This window comes from Eschrichtius robustus, chromosome 5, assembly GCF_028021215.1.
Source record: "Eschrichtius robustus isolate mEscRob2 chromosome 5, mEscRob2.pri, whole genome shotgun sequence".
In the NCBI taxonomy this organism is placed as follows: Eukaryota; Metazoa; Chordata; class Mammalia; order Artiodactyla; family Eschrichtiidae; genus Eschrichtius; species Eschrichtius robustus.
This window is the reverse complement of record NC_090828.1, coordinates 4,479,526-4,503,237: the sequence shown is the minus strand read 5'-3', so window position 1 is coordinate 4,503,237 and position 23,712 is coordinate 4,479,526. Positions and strand designations below refer to the sequence as shown.

The window sequence follows — 23,712 nt, the reverse complement described above, 5'->3', positions numbered from 1 at the left end:
CATTCTGACCGGTGTGAGGTGATACCTTGTTGTACTTTTGATTTTCATTTCTCTAATGATTAGTGATGTTGAGCATCCTTTCACGTGTTTGTTGGCAATCTGTATATCTTCTTTGGAGAAATGTCTCTATACAAATTGTGAAATTTTTGGTTCATACCAATGGAAAAATGCCATTGGTATTTTGATAGGGATTGCATTGAATCTGTAGATTCCTTTGGGTAGTATAGTCATTTTCACAATGTTGATTCTTCCAATCCAAGAATATGGTATATCCTCCAACTGTTTGTATCAACTTTAATTTGTTTCATCAGTGTCTTATAGTTTTCTGCATACAGGTCTTTTGTCTCCTTAGGTAGGTTTATTCCTAGGTATTTTATTCTTTTTGTTGCAATGGTAAATGGGAGTGTTTCCTTAATTTCTCTTTCAGATTTTTCGTCATTAGTGTATAGGAATGCAAGAGATTTCTGTGCATTAATTTTGTATCCTGCTACTCTACCAAATTCATTGATTAGGTCTAGTAGTTTTCTGGTAGCATCTTTAGAATTCTCTATGTATAGTATCATGTCATCTGCAAACAGTGACAGTTTTATTTCTTCTTTTTCCAATTTGGATTCCTTTTATTTCTTTTTCTTCTCTGATTGCCATGGCTAAGACTTCCAAAACTATTTTGAGTAACAGTGGTGAGAGTGGGCAACTGTGTCTTGTTCTTGATCTTAGAGGAAATGGTTTCAGTTTTTCACCATTGAGAATGATGTTGGCTGTGGGTTTGTCATATATGGACTTTATTATGTTGAGGTAGGGTCCCTCTATGCCTACTTTCTGGAGAGTTTTTATCATAAATGGGTGTTGAATTTTGTCAAAAGCTTTTTGTGCATCTATTGAGATGATCATATGGTTTTTCTCCTTCAATCTGTTAATATGGTGTATCACACTGATTGATTTGAATATATTGAAAAATCCTTGCATTTCTGGGATAAACCCCACTGGATCATGGTGTATGATCCTTTTAATGTGCTGTTGGATTCTGTTTGCTAGTATTTTGTTGAGGATTTTTGCATCTATGATTTTGCATCAGAGATATTGGCCTGTAGTTTTCTTTCTTTGTGACATCTTTGTCTGGTTTTGATATCAGGGTAATGGTGGCCTCATAGAATGAGTTTGGGAGTGTTCCTCCCTCTGCTATATTTTGAAAGAGTTTGAGAAGAATAGGTGTTAGCTCTTCTCTAAATGTTGGGTAGAATTTGCCTATGAATCCATCTGGTCCTGGACTTTTGTTTGTTGGAAGATTTTTAATCACAGTTTCAATTTCAGTGCTTGTGATTGGTCTTTTTATATTTTCTATTTCTTCCTGGTTCAGTCTCGGAAGTTGTGTTTTTCTAAGAATTTGTCCATTTCTTCCACGTTGTCCATTTTATTGGCATATAGTTGCTTGTAATAATCTCTCATGATCCTTTGTATCTCTGAAGTGTCAGTTGCTACGTCTCCTTTTTCATTTCTAATTCTATTGATTTGAGTCTTCTCCCTTTTTTCCTTGATGATTCTGGCTAATGGTTTATCAATTTTGTTTATCTTCTCAAAGAACCAGCTTTTAGTTTTATTGATCTTTGCTATTATTTCCTTCATTTCTTTTTCATTTATTTCTGATCTGATCTTTATGATTTCTTTCCTTCTGCTAACTTGGGTTGTTTTTTTTTAAAATTAATTTATTTACTTATTTATTTATTTTTGGCTGTGTTGGGTCTTCGTTTCTGTGCGAGGGCTTTCTCTAGTTGCGGTGACCAGGGGCCGCTCTTCATCGCGGTGCGCGGGCCTCTCACTGTTGCGGCCTCTTGTTGCGGAGCACAAGCTCCAGACGCGCAGGCTCAGTAGTTGTGGCTCATGGGCTTAGTTGCTCCGCGGCATGTGGGATCTTCCCAGACCAGGGCCCGAACCCATGTCTCCTGCATTGGCAGGCAGATTCTCAACCACTGCGCCACCAGGGAAGCCCCTTGGGTTGTTTTTTAGTTCTTCTTTCTCTAATTGCTTTAGGTGTAAGCTTAGGTTGTTTATTTGAGATGTTTCTTGTTTCCTGAGGTAGGATTGTATTGCTATAAACTTCCCTCTCAGAACTGCTTTTGCTGCATCCCATAGGTTTTGGGTTGTCGTGTTTTCATTGTCATTTGTTTCTAGGTATTTTTTGTTCCTTCTTTGATTTCTTCAGTGATCTCTTGGTTATTTAGTAGTGTATTGTTTAGCCTCCCTGTGTTTGTATTTTTTACAGTTTTTTTCCTGTAATCAATATCTAGTCTCATAGCGCTGTGATCGGAAAAGATACTTGATATGCTTTCAATTTTCTTAAATTTACCAAGGCTTGATTTGTGACCCAAGCTATGGTCTGTCCTGGAGAATGTTCTGTGAGCACCTGAGAAGAAAGTGTATTCTGTTGTTTTTGGATGGAGTGTCCTATAAATATCAATTAAGTCCTTCTTGTTTAATGTGTCATTTAAAGCTTGTGTTTCCTTATTTATTTTCCTTTTTGGTGATCTGTCCATTCGTGAAAGTGGGGTGTTAAAGTCCCCTACTCTTATTGTGTTATTGTCGAGTTCCCCTTTTATGGCTGTTAGCATTTGCCTTATGTATTGAGGTGCTCCTATGTTGGATGCATAAATACTTACAATTGTTATATCTTCTTCTTGGATTGATCCCTTGATCATCATGTAGTGTCCTTCTTTGTCTCTTGTAATAGTCTTTTTTTAAAGTCATTTTTGTCTGATATGAGAATTGCTACTCCAGCTTTCTTTTGATTTCCATTTGCATGGAGTATCCTTTTCCATCCCCTCACTTTCAGTCTGTATGTGTTCCTAGGTCTGAAGTGGATCTCTTGTAGACAGCATATGTACGGGTCTTGTTTTTGTATCCATTCAGCCAGTCTATGTATTTTGGTTGGAGCTTTTAATCCATTTACATTTAAGGTAGTTATCAATATGTATGTTCCTATTACCATTTTCTTAATTGTTCTGGGTTTGTTACTGTAGGTCTTTTCCTTCTCTTGTGCTTCCTACCTAGAGAAATTCCTTTAGCATTTGTTGTAGAGCTGGTTTGGTGGTGCTGAATTCCCTTAACTTTTGCTTGTCTGTAAAGGTTTTAATTTCTCCATCAAATCTGAATGAGATCCTTGCTGGGTAGAGTAATCTTGTTTGTAGGTTCTTCCCTTTCATCACTTTAAATATGTCCTGCCACTCCCTTCTGGCTTGCAGAGTTTCTGCTGAAAGATCAGCTGTTAACCTTATGGGGATTCCCTTATATATTATTTGTTGCTTTTCCCTTGCCTCTTTTAATATTTTTTCTTTGTATTTAATTTTTGATAGTTTGATTAATATGTGTCTCGGCATGTTTCTCTTTGGGTTCATCCGGTATGGTACTCTCTGTGCTTCCTGGACTTGATTGACTATTTCCTTTTCCATGTTAGCAAAGTTTTCGACTATAGTCTCTGCAAATATTTTCTCAGACCCTTTTTTTTTCTCTTCTTCTTCTGGGACCCCTATAATCCAAATGTTGGTGCGTTTAATGTTGTCCCAGAGGTCTCTGAGATTGTCCTCAATTCTTTTCATTCTTTTTTCTTTATTCTGCGCCCTGGCAGTTATTTCCACCATTTTATCTTCCAGCTCACTTATCTGTCTTCTTCCTTAGTTATTCTGTTATTGATTCCTTCTAGAATATTTTTAATTTCAGTAATTGTGTTGTTCATCACTCTTTGTTTTCTCTTTAGTTCTTCTAGATCCTTGTTGCATGTTTCTTGTATTTTCTCAATTCTGTTTCCGACATTTTGGATCATCTTTACTATCATTACTCTGAATTCTTTTTCAGGCAGGTTGCCTATTTCATCTTCATTTATTTCGTCTTGTAGGTTTTTACTTTGCTCCTTCGTCTGTAACTTATTTTTTTGTTGGTTCATTTTTTTTTTTTTTTGATGGGTGGTGCTGTATTCCTGTCTTACTGGTTGTTTGGCCTGAGACGTCCATCACTGGAGTTTGCAGGCAGTTGGACAGAGCTGGGTCTTGGTGCTGAGATGAGGACCTCTGGGAGGCCTCACTCTGATTGATATTCCCTGGGGTCTGAAGTTCTCTGTTAGTCCAGCGATTTGGACTTGGAGCTCCCATCACAGGAGCTCGAGCCCGACCTTGAGCCCACAAGCTTTGTGGCATGGTTAAAAAAAAAAAAAAAAGAAAGGAAGAGAGAAAAGAAAAAAAGGAGCAGTACAATATCAAAGAATAAAAAACAAAATGAAATTAGAAAGATAAAAAAATATATTAGGAAAAATAAAACTATAGTTGAAACAACTGCAACAAGATAAAATAAAACCACAACAGAAAAAAGAAAAAAAAAAGTTTGGGTGGGAAACAAGCCAAAAGGAGAGAAAAATAACAAAGTATAAAGAATGAAATAAAATTAGAAAAGTAAAAGATTTATTAGGAAAAATAAAAATATAAAAGAATCAACAACAATGAATCAACAAGGTTAAACAGAACTCCAATCGAAAAGAGGAAAAAACCAAAAGCCTTGGCTATGGGGGCGGAGTTTAGGTGGGGGGTGGAACTTAGGCAGGAGTGGGGTTTTGGGTGGGGTGGAGCCTAGGCAGGTGGGGGGTGATGTTCAAACGTGGGGCAGGGCCTCTGCTTAGGACCTGTGCAGAAGGGGAGAAGCAGCACATCAGAAGGAGGGTCTCTGGAATGTGGAGTTCCAGAGTTTGGAGGTAGGGCCCTGAGTGAAGGTGTGTGCGTGGGGTTTAGGCCCAGTGTGTTGGAGGGGTTCTCAGAGGGGGTCTCCGAGTGTAGAGGTGGTGCCCTGGGTGGGGGTGCAGGGGTGGGGCTTGGGCTCTTTGTGGCAGGAGGGAGGCTCCGAGGGCAGAGGATTAGGCCCAGGAGCCCAACAGGCTCCCCGCTACCTGAGTGGACAGGGAAAGCACTGGCCCCATTCCCTTCCATTCCTTCATGCCCCTCCCCAACTGTCTCCCCCAGGGCCTCCTACATCGCTGCTGGACCCCTAACCGTGGGTGGGTCTTGCTGGGTGTAGGAACTCCTACCCTCCCCCAGCTGCCCCCAGGGGTGCCGGTCCCGGAGGTCCGGCCTTTACTTTTGCTCCCCCTTCCCCCCACCCTCTCCCTCAGGACCCACGCAGCTGGAGGGGGCCTCAGTGGGCAGAGGATTAGGTCCAGGATCTCAGCAGGCCCCCGGGGTCCCAAGTGGGCATGGGAAACCTGGCCATGCTCCCTTTTGATCCTATGTCCTCCCAATGGTCCCCCAGTTTCCCCCTTTGGGTGTGGGATCCCTTCCCCTCCCCCAGCCATCCCTCAGGGATGCCAGTCCCATCCTGCCTCCACTTCTCCTCTCCCTTCACTCCCCCCCCCCCCACATCCTACCCGGTCGCTGGGGATTCCTCCCGTCCCCTTAGGTGTCCGTGGTCCCCCACCAGTGCCTGGTAGGTGCCCTAGTTGTGAGGAGATGTGAATTCCGTGTCCTCCTAGTCTGCCATCTTGACTCCGCACCCCATAAACTCTTTTAGGTCTGGCTTCCTCCAATCAGTATTACAATTCCAAGATTCACATATGCATCTGCACGTAGCTATACTTCACGTTTTCAGTATTTTAAAATTTAAAGTTCTTATTTTGAGATAATGGTGGATTCACATGCAGCTGTAAGAATTGCTATGGAGAGATGTAACCTTTAGCAGGTTTCTCCTAAGGGTAACATCTGGCAGAACTTTCTCACAAGGTCACAACCATGATCTTGACTTGATACTGATACAGCTGAGATCCAGGATGTTTCGAGCACCCCAAGGGTCCTTCCAGTTGCTCTTTCAGAGTAACCCTCGCTTCCCTCCCACAACCAATCCAGCTTTACTAGAAACCTCTAATCTGTTCTGTTTCTACAGTTTTGCCCTTTCAGGAATGTTCTATCAGCAGAATCATAGAGTATGTTACTTTCTTGCTTTTTATTCATCATAATTCTCAGGAAGTTTGTCCAGGTCATTGTATGCATGAATAGTTTGTTCCTTTTTTTTATTATTATTGCTGTTTCTAGTTTTGGGCTATCATGAATTGATTAAGGTGCAACAAATGTCTGTGCGTGTGTGTGGAAGTTTTCATTTCTCTGGGATAAATGCTCACGAGTACAATTGCTGGGTTCTATGGTAGTTGTATGTTTTTTTTTTTAAGAAATGCCAAATTTTGTGCAGAGTGGTCATACCATTTTACACTCCTACCAATCATGTAAAAGTGATCTAGTTTGTCCCCCATTATCTTAGGCAATTGGTGTTGCCATTGCTTTTATTTTAGCCATCCTCATGGGTATGAAGTGATTCCTCTGTGGTTTTAATTTGCATTTCTCTAATGGCTAACAATGTTGGATATCTTTTCTGTGCTCTTTTTCCCTCTGTACATCCACTTGGGTGAAATGTCTCCATGTCTCTTGTCCATTTTATAATCGGATTTTTTGTTTTCTAACTGTTGCGTTTTGAGAGTTCCTTGTATGTTCTACATACTAGCTCTTGGTCAGATATGTGCTTTACAAATGTTTTGTCCCAGTCTGTAGCTTGTCTTTTCACCCTCTTAACAGGGTCTTTCACAGAGCGAACAGTTTTAACTCTGATGAAGTTCAAATTTTCCTCTAATGGATTTGTGCTTGCAGTGTTAATTTTAAGAACGCTTTGCTAGTCTTACATCCCAAAGATTTTTTCCTATATATTTTTTCTAAAACTTACAGCTTTACATTTTACATCTAAGTCCATGATCTGTTTTGAATTATTTTTTTGTACAATATGTGAGACTTAGCTCAAGGTTCATTTTTTTTTTTTTTTTTTTGGTCTGTGGATGTCCAGTTGCTCCAGCACCATTTACTGAAAAGGTTATCCTTCCTCCCTTGAACTGCATTTGCATCTTTGTCAAGAATCAGTCAGGCCTATTTGTGTGAGCCTATGTCTCAGTTGTCTGTTTTGTTTCATTGATCTACAGTTTAACCCTCTACCAATAGCAAACAGTCTTGATTACTGTAGCTGTATAATAAACCTTGAAATTAGGTAGATGGATTCTTTTTACTTTATTCCTCTTTTAAAAAATCATTTTAGCAATTCTAGATTCATTGTCTTTCCATATAAATTTTAGGATTATCTTGTCTATGTTTATAAACTATCTTTCTGGGATTTTGATAAGAATTGGATTAATCTTGTATATTGATGTGGAAAGAATTGACATTTTTACATTTTGTTTTCCAATCCATATGCATAGTATGCTTATCTATTTAGATCTTCTTTGATTTCTTTCATCAGCATGGTGTAGTCTTAGCATACAAGTCCTACACACGCTTTGTTAGCTTTACACCTAAGTATTTCATTTTTGAGTGATTTTAAGAGATATTATATTTATAATCTTGGTGTCCATCTGTTCATTGCTAGTAAACAGAAATATGATTGATTTTTTTATGTTCCCCTTGTACCCTATAACCTTGCTGAACGCACTTTTTATTTCTAGGAGTTTCTTTGTAGATTCCTTGAGATTTTCTAAGTAGACAATCATGTCGTCTGCAAATAGGGACTGTTTATTTTTTTTATTTCCTTTGCTTGTCCTACTGCACTGGCTAAAACATCTAGCACTATGTTCAATAAAAGTGCAGTGAGTGGACACACTTGCCTTATTCCCAGTCTTAGGAGAAAAGCATTTAGTCTTTCACTGTTAAGTAGAAGGTTAGCTGTAGGTGTTTTTGTAGATTCTCTTTATCAAGTCATGGAAGTTCTCTAATTTTTCTGAGAGATTTATCATGGGTGAGCATTAAATTGTGTCAAATGCTTTTTCTGCATCAATTGACATGATCATGTGATTTTTTTCTCCTTTAGTCTGTTAACATAGTTTATTCCATTGTTGATTTTCAAATATTGAACTAGGCTTGCATTGCTGGAATAAACCCCACTTGGTCACAGTTTATAATTCTCTTTATTTTTGCATTCTATTTGAAAATATTTTAAGAATTTTTGTATCTATATTCATGAGGGATATTGGCCTATATTTTTCTTTTTTTTTTTGTACTGCCTTTGTCTGGTTTTCACTTAAGGGTAACACTAGCTTGTTATAAAATGGGTTGGGAAGTGTTTCTTCTATTTTGGAAATGACTGTGTAGAATTGGTGTTAATCTACCTTTGAATATTTGGTAGAATTCTCCAGGGAAACCATCTGGCCCTGGAGATTCTACCTGGGGAATTGTTTCTATTACAATTCAACTTCCTTAATAGATGTAGGGCTAGTCAATTTATCTATTTCATATTAAATGAGTTGTAATAGTTTGTATTTTCAGGAATAGTGTGTTCATTTTGTGTAAGTTGTCAAATTTTGTGTGTAGAGTTGTTTGTAGTATCCCTTTATTATTCTTTTGATATCTGCAGTCAGTAGTGATACCTCTTGTTTCATTCCTAATGTTGGTAATATGTGACTTCTTTTTTTCTTTGTCAGTCTTACTAGAGGTTTGTCAATTTTGTTGATAATTTTCAAAGAGGCAGCTCTGTTTCACTGACTTCCCTATTGTTTTTCTGTTTTCTGTTTCACTGATTTCTGCTCTTATCTTTTTCTTCTTTCTGCTCACTTTGTGGGTTTTTTTTTTTTTTTCTTTTGCTCTTCTTTTTCTAGGTTCTGAAGTTCTGAAGGTGGGAGCTTAGATGACAGATTTGAACTTTTTCCTCTTTTTTTAGTGTATGTGTTTAGTGCTATAAATTTCCCTCTCAGGACTACTTTGTGTCCCAGATATTTTTGATATCTTGTATTTTCATTATATGTTTTGAGTTCTCTTGTTTCTTCTTTGTCCTATGAATTAGAAGTGTGCTGTTTAGTTTCCATGTGTTTGGAGATTTTCTTATTATTTTTCTGTTATTGATTTCTAGTTTGATTCCATTGTGGTAGGGGAATGCACTCTCCATGATTTCATTTCTTTTCCATATGTCAAGATTTGTTTAATGGCACAAGATAAGGTCCGTCTTGGAATGCATTCTGTGGGCACTTGCAAAGAATATGTATTCTGTTTTTTGGGTGGAGTGTTCTATAAATTTCAATTAGACTCTGTTTGTCGATGGTGTTGTTGAGTTCTTCAGTATCCTTGCTGATGATTTTCTGTCTAGTATTCTATCAGTTCTTGAGAATGAATCCAACTATAATTGTGGATTTGTCTGTTTTTCCTTTCAGTTCTATTGGTTTTTGCTTCCTATATTTTATAGTTCTGTTGTTTCGTGTATGCACATTTAGGATTAATTTGTCTTCGATGGACTGGCTCTTTTATCATATATAAGTTCTTCCCTGACTTTGATAATTTTCTTGGCTCTGAAATCTACTTTATGTGATACTAGAACAGCCATTCCTGCTTTCTTTTGATTGTTTGCATGATATATTTTTTCCATCCTTTTACTTACAACCTGCTTATATCATTATATATCAAATGAGGCTCCTGAAGACAGCATATAGTTGGGTCATGTTTTTAAATCTACTTTGCTACTCTCTTTTAATTGGTGTATTTAGACTATTTACATTTAATGTAATTATTGATATATTAGGACTTGTCTACCATTTTATTTATTTTTTTGTTATATTTTTTATTTCTTTATTTGCTTTTTCCTGTCATCCTGTAGGTGACTTGACCAGTTTTTAGAATTTCATTTGATAGTGTTGAGTGTATCTCTTTGTATACTTTTCTAGTGGTTCCTCTGGGTGTTACATTACATATGCATAGTGAATCAGAGTCTACTCATGTCACATTTTGAGTGAAGTAGAAAAATCTTAATTCCCTTTACATGCCTTTACCCATCCCCTGTCATTTGTAATATTGTCTTAAATATTTCCTCTGAATCACTGAGAACCAAGTCAAACAGTGTCATAATTTTTGCTTCAATCAAATAACATAATTTAGAAAGGGAAGAAAAGCCTATTCTATTTACATACATACATATATATATATATATATATACAAATTTTTATTGGAGTATAGTTGATTTACAATGTTGTGTTAGGATTTCTGGCTTTTCTTGACAAGTTGGAAGATCTGGCAGGACAGGGCCTGCCTTCCCGCCTGGCAATCACTGGCCAGAGCTGAGTCATGTATGCTGTTTAGTTCATCACAGTCCTCTGCCTGCTTCTCTCATTTATGGAACTTGACTGACACTGAAGGCATTTGAGTTTGAGACTCTCGAGGTAGATGATTCTTGGTTGTATCACTGAGCACCTGCCACCTCTAGTATTTCTGAAGTACCCAGGAGGTCCATGACATGGAGTGTTTTGTGATTTCACTGATACCCAGATTACCTATATTTTTGGTTACCAAGTTATTTTTTCCTTTCTGATGCTCCAGGGTTTTGTTTTTTTTTTTGAACCATTTTCTTTCCATTTAAAGAAGTTCCTTTAGAAATTCTCTCAGGGTGAATCTGCTGGTGAAAAATTCTCTTAGTTCTCCTTCATCTGAAAATATCTTGATTTCTTTTTCACAGTTGAAGAATATTTTTGCTGGGTATAGATTCTGGTTGGCAGTTATTTTATTTCAGCACTTGAAAAAGTACTGTGCCCTTTCTTTCCATCTCAGTTTCTGGTGTGCAACGCACAGTCATTTAAGGTGTTTTTCTCCTATAGGTAAAGGGTCATTTTTTTCTCTGGCTGCTTTCCAGATTTTTTCTTTGTCTTCTGTAGTTAGAAGATTAGTTACGATGTGTCTCAGATCAGATGTCTTTGGATTTATCCTGTTGGGTATTCATTTAGCTTCTTAAATCTGCAGGTTTGTATCTCCTGTCAAATTTGGGAAGATTTCAACCATTCTTTCTTGAAGTGCTTTTTCAGCCTCATCTTCTTTCTCTTCTCCTTCTGAGATTCTGATGCCATGAATATAAGATTTTTTTTAATAGTCCCATAGTTCCTAATTCTCTGTTTAGCTTTTTTTTTTCCAGTTGATTTTCTCTGCTGTTCAGATTGGGTAATTTCTATTGTTCTATCTTCCAATTCACTGATTCTTTCCTCTGTCTCCTCTATTCTGCTGCTGAGCTCATCCAGCAGTTTGCATACCGTACTTTTTAGTTCTAAAATTTCCATTTGGTTCTTCTTTATATCTTCTACTTTTTTGCTGAGGCTGTTTTTTTTTTTTCGTTTGTATCTAGCAGCTTTATAATTACTCATTGAAGCATTTTAATCATGGCTGCCTTAACATGTTTGTCAGGTAATTCTAACATCTCTGACACTACAGACTTGGCATCTATTGTCTGTTTTCCTTCAGTCTGAGATCTTCCAGGTTCTTGTATGATGAGTGACTTTCAATAAAACCTAAACATTTTTGTATTATGTTATGAGACTCTGAATTTAATTTAAATCTCTTGTTTTAACTCTGACACTGCTCTGGAAGGGGAATAATGTGTGTGTGTGTGTGTGTGTGTGTGTGTATGTGTTGTGCTGTTACTGCCAGGAAGGTAGAAGTCTAGGTTCCCCAATCCATTGTGGGAGGGGCTCCTTATATTTCTGGGTGGGGGTGGGAGTTCTGGCTCTCCATGTGGTCTCCACTCACACTGAGGTGAAGGTGGCCTTGTTATCATTGGGGACTGGTGAAGTCCTGACTCTCCACTAGGTCTCCTCTGATCCATCCCAGCAGGGAGGGAGGGGTGCCTTGTTATCACTGGTTGGGGGTGGAGTCCAGATAGATTCCCCATGTGGCCTCCACTGACATAGTGGATGGCAAGGCTTCACAACCAATGGGCAGGAATGAAAGTCTTTGTTCCTTATTTGATCTTCTCTGACACCACTCCAGTGAGGGTGTTGGGTTGTCTCCTATGTCTTCATGAGGGAAGAAGTCTAGGCTCCCCATGCAACCTGTGCTGGTGTGCAGTGGAGTGGGGCCACATTTTTTCTGTGGTGTTTGGATGGTGCAGGGTGGTTATTAACTAAAGCCTGTTTTGTCTGATACTGAATTACACTAGCTATCTTTTGGCTAGTCCTTTGATGGTTTACAGTTTACCATCTACAGTTTATAGTTTATTTTCAACATATCTATTTGTTATGTTTAAAGTGTGTTTCTTTTTTTAAAAAAATAAATTTATTTATTTATTTATTTATTTTTGGCTGTGTTGGGTCTTCGTTTCTGTGCGAGGGCTTTCTCTAGTTGCGGCGAGCGGGGGCCACTCTTCATCACGGTGCGCGGGCCTCTCACTGTCGTGGCCTCTTGTTGCGGAGCACAAGCTCCAGACGCGCAGGCTCAGTAGTTGTGGCTCACGGGCCCAGTTGCTCCGCGGCACGTGGGATCTTCCCAGATCAGGGCTCGAACCCGTGTCCCCTGCATTGGCAGGCAGATTCTCAACCACTGCGCCACCATGGAAGCCCTAAAGTGTGTTTCTTATAAATAGCATTTAGTTTTGTTTTTTTCCTGCCTGGCAATCATTGTCTTTTAAAATAGAACATTTAGTCCACTTACATTTTAGGTAATTATGTATTAAATTAATTGGATTTAATTCTATCAAATTCATATTTGCTTTATTATTTATTAATTTTCTTTGCTTTTTATTCCTATTTTTCCTTTCCTGTATTCTTTTTGATTAATTATTTAAAATTTTTCTGCTCATCTTCACTATTACTTTTTTGCTATACATTTTAGTATGACTTAAAAAATTATAAAATACATCATTGATTTATTACAATTTACCTTAAATTAGCTCTTTTTGGCTCCCTAAACAATGCAGCAATCTCACAAGTCCGTTTACTCCTACCCAACTTTTCTGCTGCTGCTGTTATATATTTTCTTTGTATGTATGGTACAGACCCTTATTCTTGCTTTAAAAACCAGAATATTTTAAGAATAGTTAGCTTTTTATACTTGCCCAAATTTTACATTTTGAAGAACTGATTATTCCTTCTTACACTTCTGTTCTCTCATCTGGGATTATTTTCCTTCAGCCTGAAGAATATCCTTTTAGTATTTCCATATTATGGGTCTGCTGCTGCTAAGGCAAATCAGATTTTGTTTGTCTCTATTTTATTTTCATTTTTGAAGGATATTTTCACTGGGTATAGAATTCTAGGTTGGCAGTTATTTCTTTCCAGTCTCTAAAGATGCTATTTGCACTTCCTTCTGGCTTCCATGGTTTCTGTTGAGAGACTTAATAGTCTTTCTTATTTTTTGGTATCCTGAAGGAAATGTGCCTTTTAAAAAAATCTAGTAAGAGTTTGCCTTTTATCTTTGACTTTCAGTATTTTGACTGTGATGTGTCTAGATGTGGTTTTCTTTGTAATCATCCTTCTTGGACCTCAGTAAGGTCTTGAATTTGTGTGTATTTCATCTGATTTGGAAAATTCACAAACATTACTTTTTCATGTATTGCTTCTGTTCCATTCTCCTCTTTTGGGGCAAATTCTAATTACACATATGTTACAACTTTTGACCATGTCTCAAACCTCTCTTCTTCTCTGTTCTGTTTTTCATAGTATTTGTTTTTTCTGTACTGCAGTTTGGATTTCCTATTGACTTGTTTTTGAGGTCAACCTGCCTTTTGCTATGTCTATGCTGTTGTTAAACCAGTTAGAAGACTTCTTATTTTTGGATACCATATTTTTCAACTGTAGAATGTTTATTTGTTTCTTTTAAATGTAGATTCTAAATTTCTATTTAAATATGGCATTTTTTTTCATTTATATATGCTAGCACTCAGGAATGCAAAAAATAGAGCCAGTCAAGAATCTTATCCTCAAGGAGCTTCATGGCCACTCCAGGAACTCCTATGTCCTTAAAGATTTTGTGATTAGAACAAGAGAGGAGCTCGAGAGAGAGAGATGGCCTCTGAGAGTCAGGACCTCACTCAGTGATGTCATAATGGGGGTGACAGCACATCCAGGGTTGATTCAGTCCTGCATATCTGCAAACTTGTTTTTCCAAGTACAGACTCTTTGTCTGTCTTGTTATCTTCTGTACCTCAAATGCCTTGAACTGTACCTGGCATATAGTGCTCAATAAATAATATTAAATGAAACAATCAGTAAAGATGATATGTCCCCCAAGATCTGATTTTGGATCTCTAAATCACAAGAGAAGGTGGAATAGACTGCAATGTAAGTAGATTAAATTATAATGTGAAATATAATTGCCAAGGGAAACAGACTCTGTAGCCTTCCTTCTTGTAAGAAAATGAACATGAAACTACAATAACCCATCAGAAGGTTGCTTGTTGAGTATGGAATAAGCAAGGAGGTGGCTGGATGCACTGAATTGCTACCTATGCCATACTGTGACGTCTTGAGGCACTTATTTAGCCTATAGGGGTCAATCTGCATAGGATCTAGATTTGATTAATTAATTCATTCAATATTATGTGCTGAGGACTTGCTATGTGCCAGAAAAGGCTACAAAGGTGAGCAGAAAAGACAGTCACATAGTCGCTGGACTTATGGCCCTTTAGTAGATTTGGGAAGGCAAATACAAACAAAATGATCAAAATGATCTCACCAGTAAATGTAACATTAAAACTGTGATAAAGCACCAGGAAGACATGGTACTCAGTGTCAAGTGTATGTGTAGCAACCAGACTTACTTTGGAGGTCCCAAAAGGCTTTCCTGAGGAAGAAGGGCTAGGACTGAGACCCCAGGGATGAATAGGGGTTAACTACACTGGGGACTGAGGGTGTGGGGGTAAAGACAGTTCTTGAGAGGGAACAGCATGTGCAAAGGCCCTGTGGTGGGAGGGAGCACAGGGTGTTTGAGGCACAAAGAGGAAGGTCAGGGTGCTGGAGTGCAGCCAGGGAGGAGAGGTGGGTGATGAGCCTGAAGAAGAGGACACTGGCGAGGTTGGTCATGGCCTTGTAAGCCTGTCATCTTTATCCTTGGGGGAACTGGGGTGTCATTGAAGGGTTTCAGCATGGAGTGCTAAGGTCATATTTATATTTCGAAAGGAGCACTCAGGCTGCTGTATAATCTCTGACCAAGTCACTGTTTCTGGATAATTCTGGAATAATACTGCCAAATTCTATCCCTCTGAGTCCTCTTTCCCCTTTTCTATGTTCAAGGTTGCCCATTCCCCTTCTGCTAATGGTCTTCTTAAGGAGAGGATTTAGTATAGTTAATTAAGTTTCAGCTTACGAAATTAAATCATATTTATGTCTCCCAAGGTCGTTTGGATTGGAATTATGAGAATTGAAAACTCTACATTTACACAATTACCATCAATCTACTGGGGTACCCTGAGTGCATCCATTGTGTGTTCAACCAGTTTAATTCCAAGAGAGAAATTCATAGCAATTTCTCACCCTGTGACATGTCATGAGTTAGGACATGGTGAGGGCAGACACCAGGCTGCAAGGAGTGAGAGGGGGCAGCAGTACAGAGGGTGCCCTTGGGCCAGACTGATGATCAGTTGTTGGGTAAGAGGAGGAAGGCTATTCTCAGCTGGAGGGGTACAGTCACCTCCTGGCTTCATTTCCTGTTTTGTTTGGCTTGATTTCCATGTTCAGTCATTAAGGTATCACTTTCTGAAGACGTGAAATTCATTAATAGGGTCAATGGGTGGCATATTTATTTCCTATTGATGAGGGAATAGCCTATAGAGAGCCCTCAGTGGGCTACAGAGATGGAGCCTCAGTAAAGGCCCATGAAGGACATTCAGAGTCAGAGTTAAACTGTAAACTGTAAAGTCAACACAAAAACCCATACAGCCCCTGGGCTGGCGAAACTAGTCACTAATGTAGCTGTGAGTGTGATAAACTCTGAGGGAGTGTGTGAGTCCCAGGAAGAGTTGATGGACCATGGAAACTTGAGAAAGCCTTCAAAGGGCACAGGCTGCCCACAACCCTGCCAGCTCCTCTGCCTGGAGTATCCTGGCCCCAGAGGTAGGGCTGGCTCTGGATCGAAGTGGACCATGTTCACAACACTTCTGATGCCAGATGTGCGGGGTTCTCCCCCGCCAAGCAGTTTTCTGCAACACCAGCTGGGGTCCTGCAATCTAACTCAATTCTGACACTGTCTACCTGGAGATAGAGTCAGATCCCACAGTTTAAGGGTGATGTCCCACCAGACTGCTCCCCACCTCATTTCAGATGCCAATTGCCAAGTCCAGGTTGTCACCTATGTTTCTGACCAACCGGCTATAAACCCCTCCTCGGGTTTGATTAATTTGTGAGAGGGGCTCACAGAACTCAGAGAAACACTTACTTCCATCTACCAGTTCATTAAAGGATATGATAAAGGATACAGAAGAACAACCAGATGAAGAGGTGTGTAGGGCAAGGTCTGGGAGGGCCCTGAGTGCAGGAGCTTCTGCCCCTATGAAATTGGGGTGTGTTACCCTCCCAGTATGTGGATGTGTTAACCCACCTAGAAACTCTCCAAATCCCATTATTACTGGGGTTTCATGGAAGCTTCCTCATGTGGGCTTGATCAATTATTAACTCCATTTCCATCTCCTGTCACCATTCTAGAGAATGCGGGTGGGTGGAGCTGAGAATTCCAGGCTTCTAATCATGGCTTGGTCTTCCCTGTAACCAGCCCCCACCTGGGAGCCATCTAGGAGCCCACCCAGCATTGCCTCATTGTAACAAAAGACGCTCCCAGTGTGCTTATCACTTAGGAATTTACAAGGGTTCCAGGAGCTCCCTGCCAACAACCAGGGGCAGAGACCAATACGTATATTTTCTATTATCTCACAGGACCCTAGTATGTGAACATGGAATACTGGAATCCAACTGGCTACTCGAAACCACTCTGAGACGGATGGGTGGCAACTGAAAATTCAATTCATCCGATTCCCCGACTCACAAGGAACCTGCTCATTGCCACTGGCTTCCCCTACAGATCTTCTCCAGGGAGAGACGGGTGGGCATTTGAGGCACATGCCCCAGCTCCTCCGATAGGTCTCATCCCACTTGTGGGGCTTGGGTACCACGGATCTGCGGTGATGGCGGACTGGGAAAGTTATTCCCAGACTGTTGGATTTATCTCATTTATGAGCCCACAACCCTGAGGGCTACCTGGTGGACCGAGGTAAATTCACCAAAGGTAGGCACGTTTCCCGGAGAATCAGCCTGGGACAGCCAGGGTCCACGGGCAGCACGCCTGGACGGGCCACTACCCGCGGGGGCCGGGCTCCTGGTCACGGTTTGGATCTGCCCTCTGCTTCCCGTGCATAAGAACCACTCACCTGGGGCTTCCTTGGTGGCGCAGTGGTTGAGAATCTGCCTGCCAATGCAGGAGACACGGGTTCGAGCCCTGGTCTGGGAAGATCCCACATGCCACGGAGCAACTAAGCCCGTGTGCCACAACTACTGAGCCTGCGCGTCTGGAGCCTGTGCTCCGCAACGAGAGGCCGCGATAGTGAGAGGCCCGCGCACCGCGATGAAGAGTGGCCCCCGCTTGCCGCAACTAGAAAGAAAAGCCCTCGCACAGAAACGAAGACCCAACACAGCCAAAAATAAATAAATAAATAAATATTTTTTTAAAAAAAAGAACCACTCACCTTTTTACTTCCTTTCTTCCTTCCTGTTTTGCCCGATAATTCCTTCTCTCTGTTCACAGCTAGTTTTAAGTTTTTTAGTTCCTGTCTCATCAACTCGTCAACCTAGGTGAATACAAAAGACCCTAGGTTTAGGTGACTTCGCATGACTTGTGTTTTCTTTGTGAAGTTAAAAATAGCTTAAATTCTGGGTAGGTTATTAACAGGAAATTGTAACAAAGCACTGCAGTGAATGACTTACCGGGACTCCAGCATAAAAGCAGTCTTACCTGCAGCCTGATCTCCGACTCCAATTCTTTCCGTTTGTCCTCTTTGATCAGTTCGGGATCATAGCCCTGGGGGACATTCCACGATTCATCTTTATTCTTCCACAGGTCTGTACTCCAGAAGGATAAAGAAAAAGAAAAGGAAATTTTTTCAGCGTGAAGACTAATGTCGACTTAAAAAAAATGTACACCATGAGAGTTGTGAGTCAAGTTTTATTTGGGGCAAAATGAGGACTATAGCCCAGGAGACAGCGTCTCAGATAGCTCTGAGAAACTGCTCTAAAGAGGTAGGGGGTAAGGTTAGCATATACGTGATTTTGGTGAAGGGGGAGTACACGCAATCGAGCACATATTTTTTTGCAGAAGGTTTCTGCTAGTCACGAGGAGCAGTCGTCACCATGAAGGATTTTAGTGCTTTTCTAGATAGGAGGAGATACAAGAATTGGGCTCATAAAATTGGCTCCTGAAAATATCTAACTATTCTGAAGACCTGTTCTGCCCGTTTCTCCCAGAGCACAGAGGGCCCCATGTCAGCTCTCCACCCTGAACTCCTTTCAGGGGGTGTTGCAAGTCAGCAGCTGCAGAGCACATGATTTAATCCTTGTAGAGGTAGACGGCAAGTGCCCATTCCTTTGTGGCTGACACGAAGGAACGCAGTTTTGTGATATGTAACACAACCTCAGTTTTCTGCTCTACCTCCTTCTCCACTTCCCAAACAGAAGGATTGTGCCTGTATAATATCTAAAAAATAAGGAAGGAAACTGCTCATGTGAAAAGATCCAATAAAAAAGTATGAAACAAACAGCATTCTTCCATACGATTAAACACGTGTAAAAAATAGTATGTTAATTGTGGGATTATACAGTTATAGATGACTGTTTCTGTAATACGTTTTACATTATTTTTATTATTCAAATGACTCGCTAAAATAGGAGAGATTTTGTTGCTAGTTCAACTCACCAGTAATTTACCCTGGCTCCTAGTAAAAGCCAACACTGAACCCACAAGGACCCACTACTCGCCCCTAATTCAACGGCTCTATTTTTGTATCACTTTTTGGATGTTTTTGAAATCATACATATTTTACATTTCCCTTTTGCCTGGCAGTTAGGAGGATGGTTAGAGAAATATGACTCTAGAGGAAATAAGGGTAATTTTGTATCACTGGAATAAATGGAAATAAACTTGTTTTCTCAGAAAGGGAGTTCCAAATTGCACAGAGGTGCAGATCACTGGATCCTGGCTGTGGGATTGGGGGATCTCCCAGGGGAAAAAGACTTGCCAGTTTGGGAAATGAGATCTCTTCCTTGAATTTGTGTTCAGAATGTGATGGAAAATTTCTGGAACCAAACCTGCAACCACCACTCAGCTGGGCCACTTTGCCGGGAACGCATCCCTGGAGCACTGATGCTGTTCAAAACTCGGGAAGGCAACCGAGGGCCACGGGGCCCCAGGCAGGGGTTTCCCCACCTCCGTCTGACAATGGCTATGGCTTGGAAAGAAAGGGGGTCGTGCGGGGCCTAGATGGCAGGCGGTGAACGATGGGATGGAAGTTTCTCAAGCACGGCCTCTCCTACGAGCACCGCACGGGATCCTGAGACTAGCCAGGACTGTGTCCCCCGACACAGCTGACCAAGAAGGGTGGCATTAGAGGACAAGCCATAGAGGACAGTCATGGTCACAGGCAGAAACATACGTCTGGGCGCACAGGGAGCAAGAGGTGTCAACTGTGAAGGCGGACAGCAGAGAAGATTCTCGGAGAGTCAAGTGGGCAAACAGATGAGAGAGGAGGGTGGAATCTCCACGTAAATCATGGAGGCCGGGGATGAGCGGAAGCAACGAGAAAGGAGAGGAGAAGGGATGGGACGTGGTGTGAGCCAGGAATGGCTGCAGATCCTGGGGAGATGGAGCAAAAGGGCGACGAGATGCAGATGCACAAGAACGGGCGACTGGGCAAGGGCATTGCCCGGAGGGCTCCAGCCAGGTGGAAGCCCCGTCAGGTGGATCCCCCATGCTACCACTTTCCAGCTGCTGGTCTCAGTCTTTCTTCCCTTTCCTTGTCAACAATCTCCGCCTCTCGAGGGGCGAGGAACCAGGCAGGACAGCAGCTACTCTAAAAACACTTGTGCCCAGAGAGCAAGTGGAAGTGAGGACGCTGAGGACCGCTGGGCGTGTCCTCTTAGGGGTCCGAGTCAGGACCACACAGGATGCAAGGGGAGCAAGACGGGATGTGGGTGTGCAGCTCCAGTTTCCCGAAAGGGTGGGTCGGGTCCACAAGCCACAGGCTGGAGACCCTGACGCTGCTCCCAGAGGCTGGCATGGAGATTTCTGGAAGCGAGAAGGGGCACCACAAGGTGATAGCCACACACAGGTCAGGCCTGGCTCACTTCCTGGACAGTTAGCTGGGTAGAGGGGTCGGCCTGTCTGGATTCCAGGCCCGGCGAGGGCTCTTAGGCCCACCGGCCTCCCACCAGCAAACCAAAGGCAGTGCGGCCTGGACAGGGCCAATCCTTGGCTGGTCACAGTCTGTGCCAGGAAGAGAGCAAGGAGAAACCTACGGGTGATAAAAAGTTTCCAGGGCAGATTTTTGAAAATGAGGATGATGAAAGCACCCAAACCTTTTCTAGGGTGGCTAGTGTGGATTTATAAGAAATAGACAAGAAACACATCACAGAGGGGGTAAAATTTTCATAGAATTGATTCACCCACATGTCCTTCCCCAGCAGGGTGGCCACGTGAGAGGTGGCCCAGCCGCTAGGGCTCAGACGATGGGACGGGACAATACGGCAGGAGAGGTTTGGGGGTGTGCCTCCTGTACACCTGTCTGAGGGTGACCTCAGTTTCTGCTCTGGCCTGAATGTCTGTCCCCCCCCCCCCGAGAAGGGGGATTTTGCAGTGAGCTTGTAAGGTGTGAGTACACAAAGGCGAGGCTGGCTCACGGGCTTGAAGGCAACTGCCCCTTCTCTGTACGTTTTTCTGAAAATTTACATAAGCTTAGACTGTGGAAAACTTTGAAATGCAGGAATAATATAATGCTTCTTTTTTATGGGTTTAAAATTGTAAGCTTTCCCCCTTGAAAATACTATAACTGTGTTAAAACATGCTATTCACTAATAACAGCTCTTTTCTAGCAGATTTCCCCCTTGTATGATGACTAAATCTTCTCCCACAGCAAAACCCACCTGTTTCATTAAGATCTTTTAGAGCAAAACTGCTTTGTTATTTAAAGGAAGCTACACTGCTTTTTCACGGGATAGATTTACTAAGACTGGGAAGCCATGCATTTCATAATGAAAGGAACACAGAATATTCAACAGAAAGGAAAGCAAGATGTGATTATTTATGTAAAAGCAGTGGCACCTCATGACATTCCCATTTCTGGAGCTGTAACTATTTTACAGATAAAACAGTTCGTAGCAGCCTTTCCCGGTTTCACTCTAGTTCATGTAAATGGACCTAGTTTTCCACTGCAACTTTGTTTTTCTCATGACACTTTTGCACAGGGCACTTCTCAATCCCTTCAAGAATTTCATGGACATTTCTAATTGCAGGAAGCTATTCATGGCTCTCAAAGGAAAACAACTGCCCGCTCTTTCCTACAGCAGAGAATGAGCTTTTATCCCAGAATTGGGAAAGCGGGAGCAGCGGCAGCTTTTGCAGGTTGAGGGGTGACGAGGAGGGGGCTTAATCTCAGTGATTAAAATGCTAATGTTTCGTCTGAGAAGGAAAACCTTTGGTTTTTATGAAAAGAATTCTCAGATGAAAACATTTAATTTCTGTAAATTACCGAAGACCGGACAGGTAACTCATCAAATGCCCCAACAGCCAACTAGGAAAATCACACTTCATGTTTCCTGCTCCCGAGTGGCTTGTGTTTTCTTAGTCTTGATGGAAACAGATATTACACACTAGGTGTGGGTCGTTTCAAGAGCTTTGCTGGGTGGGTCCGCAGGCTTCCCATGGGAACCTTAGATGTCCCCCAAGTTAATTACTGTTTTTATCAAAATAATGCATGCACCTTATTTTAAAGTCAGAGTATTGAAAAGATTATAATAAAAAAACTCTGCCTTCCAGTTACACTGTCCAGGGGCATTTATTCCCACATTCATTCATTCAAAAATGCATTGACTAGATTCAGATTCATTCATAAATCTGATCTATTTGTAAATTATGAAATTCATGCCCTGCCCTCATGGACCTGGCGCCCCCCCCCCACCCGCCTCCCCTGCGGGGAGACAGCAAACACACACACGGAAGTCAGAGGGAGGTGAGTAAAGTGGGGTCAGTGGCGGGCACAGGTGAGGTGGGAGAAGGCCTGAAGGGACAAGCATTGAAGGCAAGGGGAACAGAAAGTACGACAGCCCTGAGGTGGGAGTGTGAGCAGCTTGTGGGAGGAAGAGCACAGGGCCCATGGGAGGAGGGTGGGAAGTGATCTAGCTTCACGTGGGCTCTTCTGGTTGTTTCTCTGTTCCTCTCCCAATGTCTAGATGATACGCTTATACTGCTGCTTCTTGATTCATCAATTTTAGACATGGGCTCCTGACTCCCTGTTAAGGTAGGTGAGAATTTTGCTCTTCTCCACTTTTCTTTCTTTCTCCATGTAGTTACATTAGAGGCCAAGGGAGCCAGGCCTTCCAAATCCCGAGTGTGAGTGTATTGAGATGTACCTGGCACCTAAAACTCCCCACCGGCAGCCCCTCTCAGGACACCCAGTAGGACAGGCTCCACCAAAATGAGGGAGTAACAGGAAAATGAAGGGGTGACAGTCACAGAAGGCAAAGGAAGCCCCAAGGAGGACAGCTGGCAGGGCTTCAGAAGGGAGGTGTTCAGAAGAAGAGGAGCTGGTCAATTACCTAATGCGTTCGAAGGCCTGGAAAATTATCTCGAAGGCTGGTGATAGATATGCAGAATACGAAACAAAAGACAGTGTGTACAGACCAATACATGAAGTCATGTGAAGTGGTGTCTTAACAAATGGCAGCTATTGTCTGGGACACAGCCCTGAGTTCCGGGGGCACCCCAGCCAGGCCCGTGACTTACTGCGATTCCTAGCTGGGTCCCTCGGAGGCGGCTGAGGCCAGCCTAACAAGCCATCCAACTTGTGCCGCAGTCCCCACCCATCTACCGCCACAGCACCTGGTGTGTTGTGAGCCTGCTGGTGGCATGCGCCAGCTTTGTAGCTCCAGGCTAGCATTGCACCTGCACATTGGAGTCAATCAATGTTTGTTGAGTGAATATGTAAGTGAATGGATGCTTTGATAGGGATTGCTTGGCACCATTGTTTGTTACAGAGTTGGTATTATCTTGGTGGGAATGTCAGTTGGTGCAGCCACTATAGAGAACAGCATGGAGGTTCCTCAAAAAACTGAAAAACAGAGTTGCCATATGATCCTGCAATCCCACTCCTGGGCATATATCTGGACAAAACTGTAATTTGAAAAGATACTTGCACCCCAGTGTTCACTGCAGCACTATTTACAATAGCCAAGACATGGAAACAAATTAAATATCCATCGACAGAGCAACGGATAAAGAAGATGTGGTACATATATACAATGGAATACTACTCAGCCATAAAAAAAGAATGCAATGATGCCATTTGCAGCTACATGGATGGACCTAGAGATTATCATACTGAGTGAAGTAAGTCAGAAAGAGAAAGACAAATACCATATGATATCACTTATGTGTGGAATCTAAAATATGACACAAATGAACTAATCTTCGAAAGAGAAACAGACTCACAGACATAAAGAACAGACTTGTGGCTGCCAAGGGGGTGGTGGGGATGGGGGAGGGTTGGAGTGGGAGTTTGGGGTCAGCAGATGCAAACTATATAGAATGGATACACAACAAGGTCCTACTGTGTATAGCACAGGGAACTATATTCAATATCCTGTAATAAACCATAATGGAAAAGAAAAACAGTTGATGTTCTCAAACGTGAATGATGGCAGGTCTTCTATCAGTAGACCTGATA

General features: G+C 41.7%; 1 protein-coding gene across 1 annotated transcript in view; it reads right to left on the bottom strand.

The window, feature by feature from the left end:
* IQCA1 (IQ motif containing with AAA domain 1) overlaps window positions 1-23,712 on the bottom strand; it is a 166,351-nt gene that overhangs the window by 51,014 nt on the left and 91,625 nt on the right. Inside the window, exons 10-11 of the mRNA XM_068543717.1 lie at window positions 17,736-17,842; window positions 17,470-17,571 (exon numbers count right to left, since the gene is read on the bottom strand). Of these exons, the coding sequence (XP_068399818.1) occupies window positions 17,470-17,571; window positions 17,736-17,842 (209 nt within the window). The remainder of the gene's footprint in view (window positions 1-17,469; window positions 17,572-17,735; window positions 17,843-23,712) is intronic.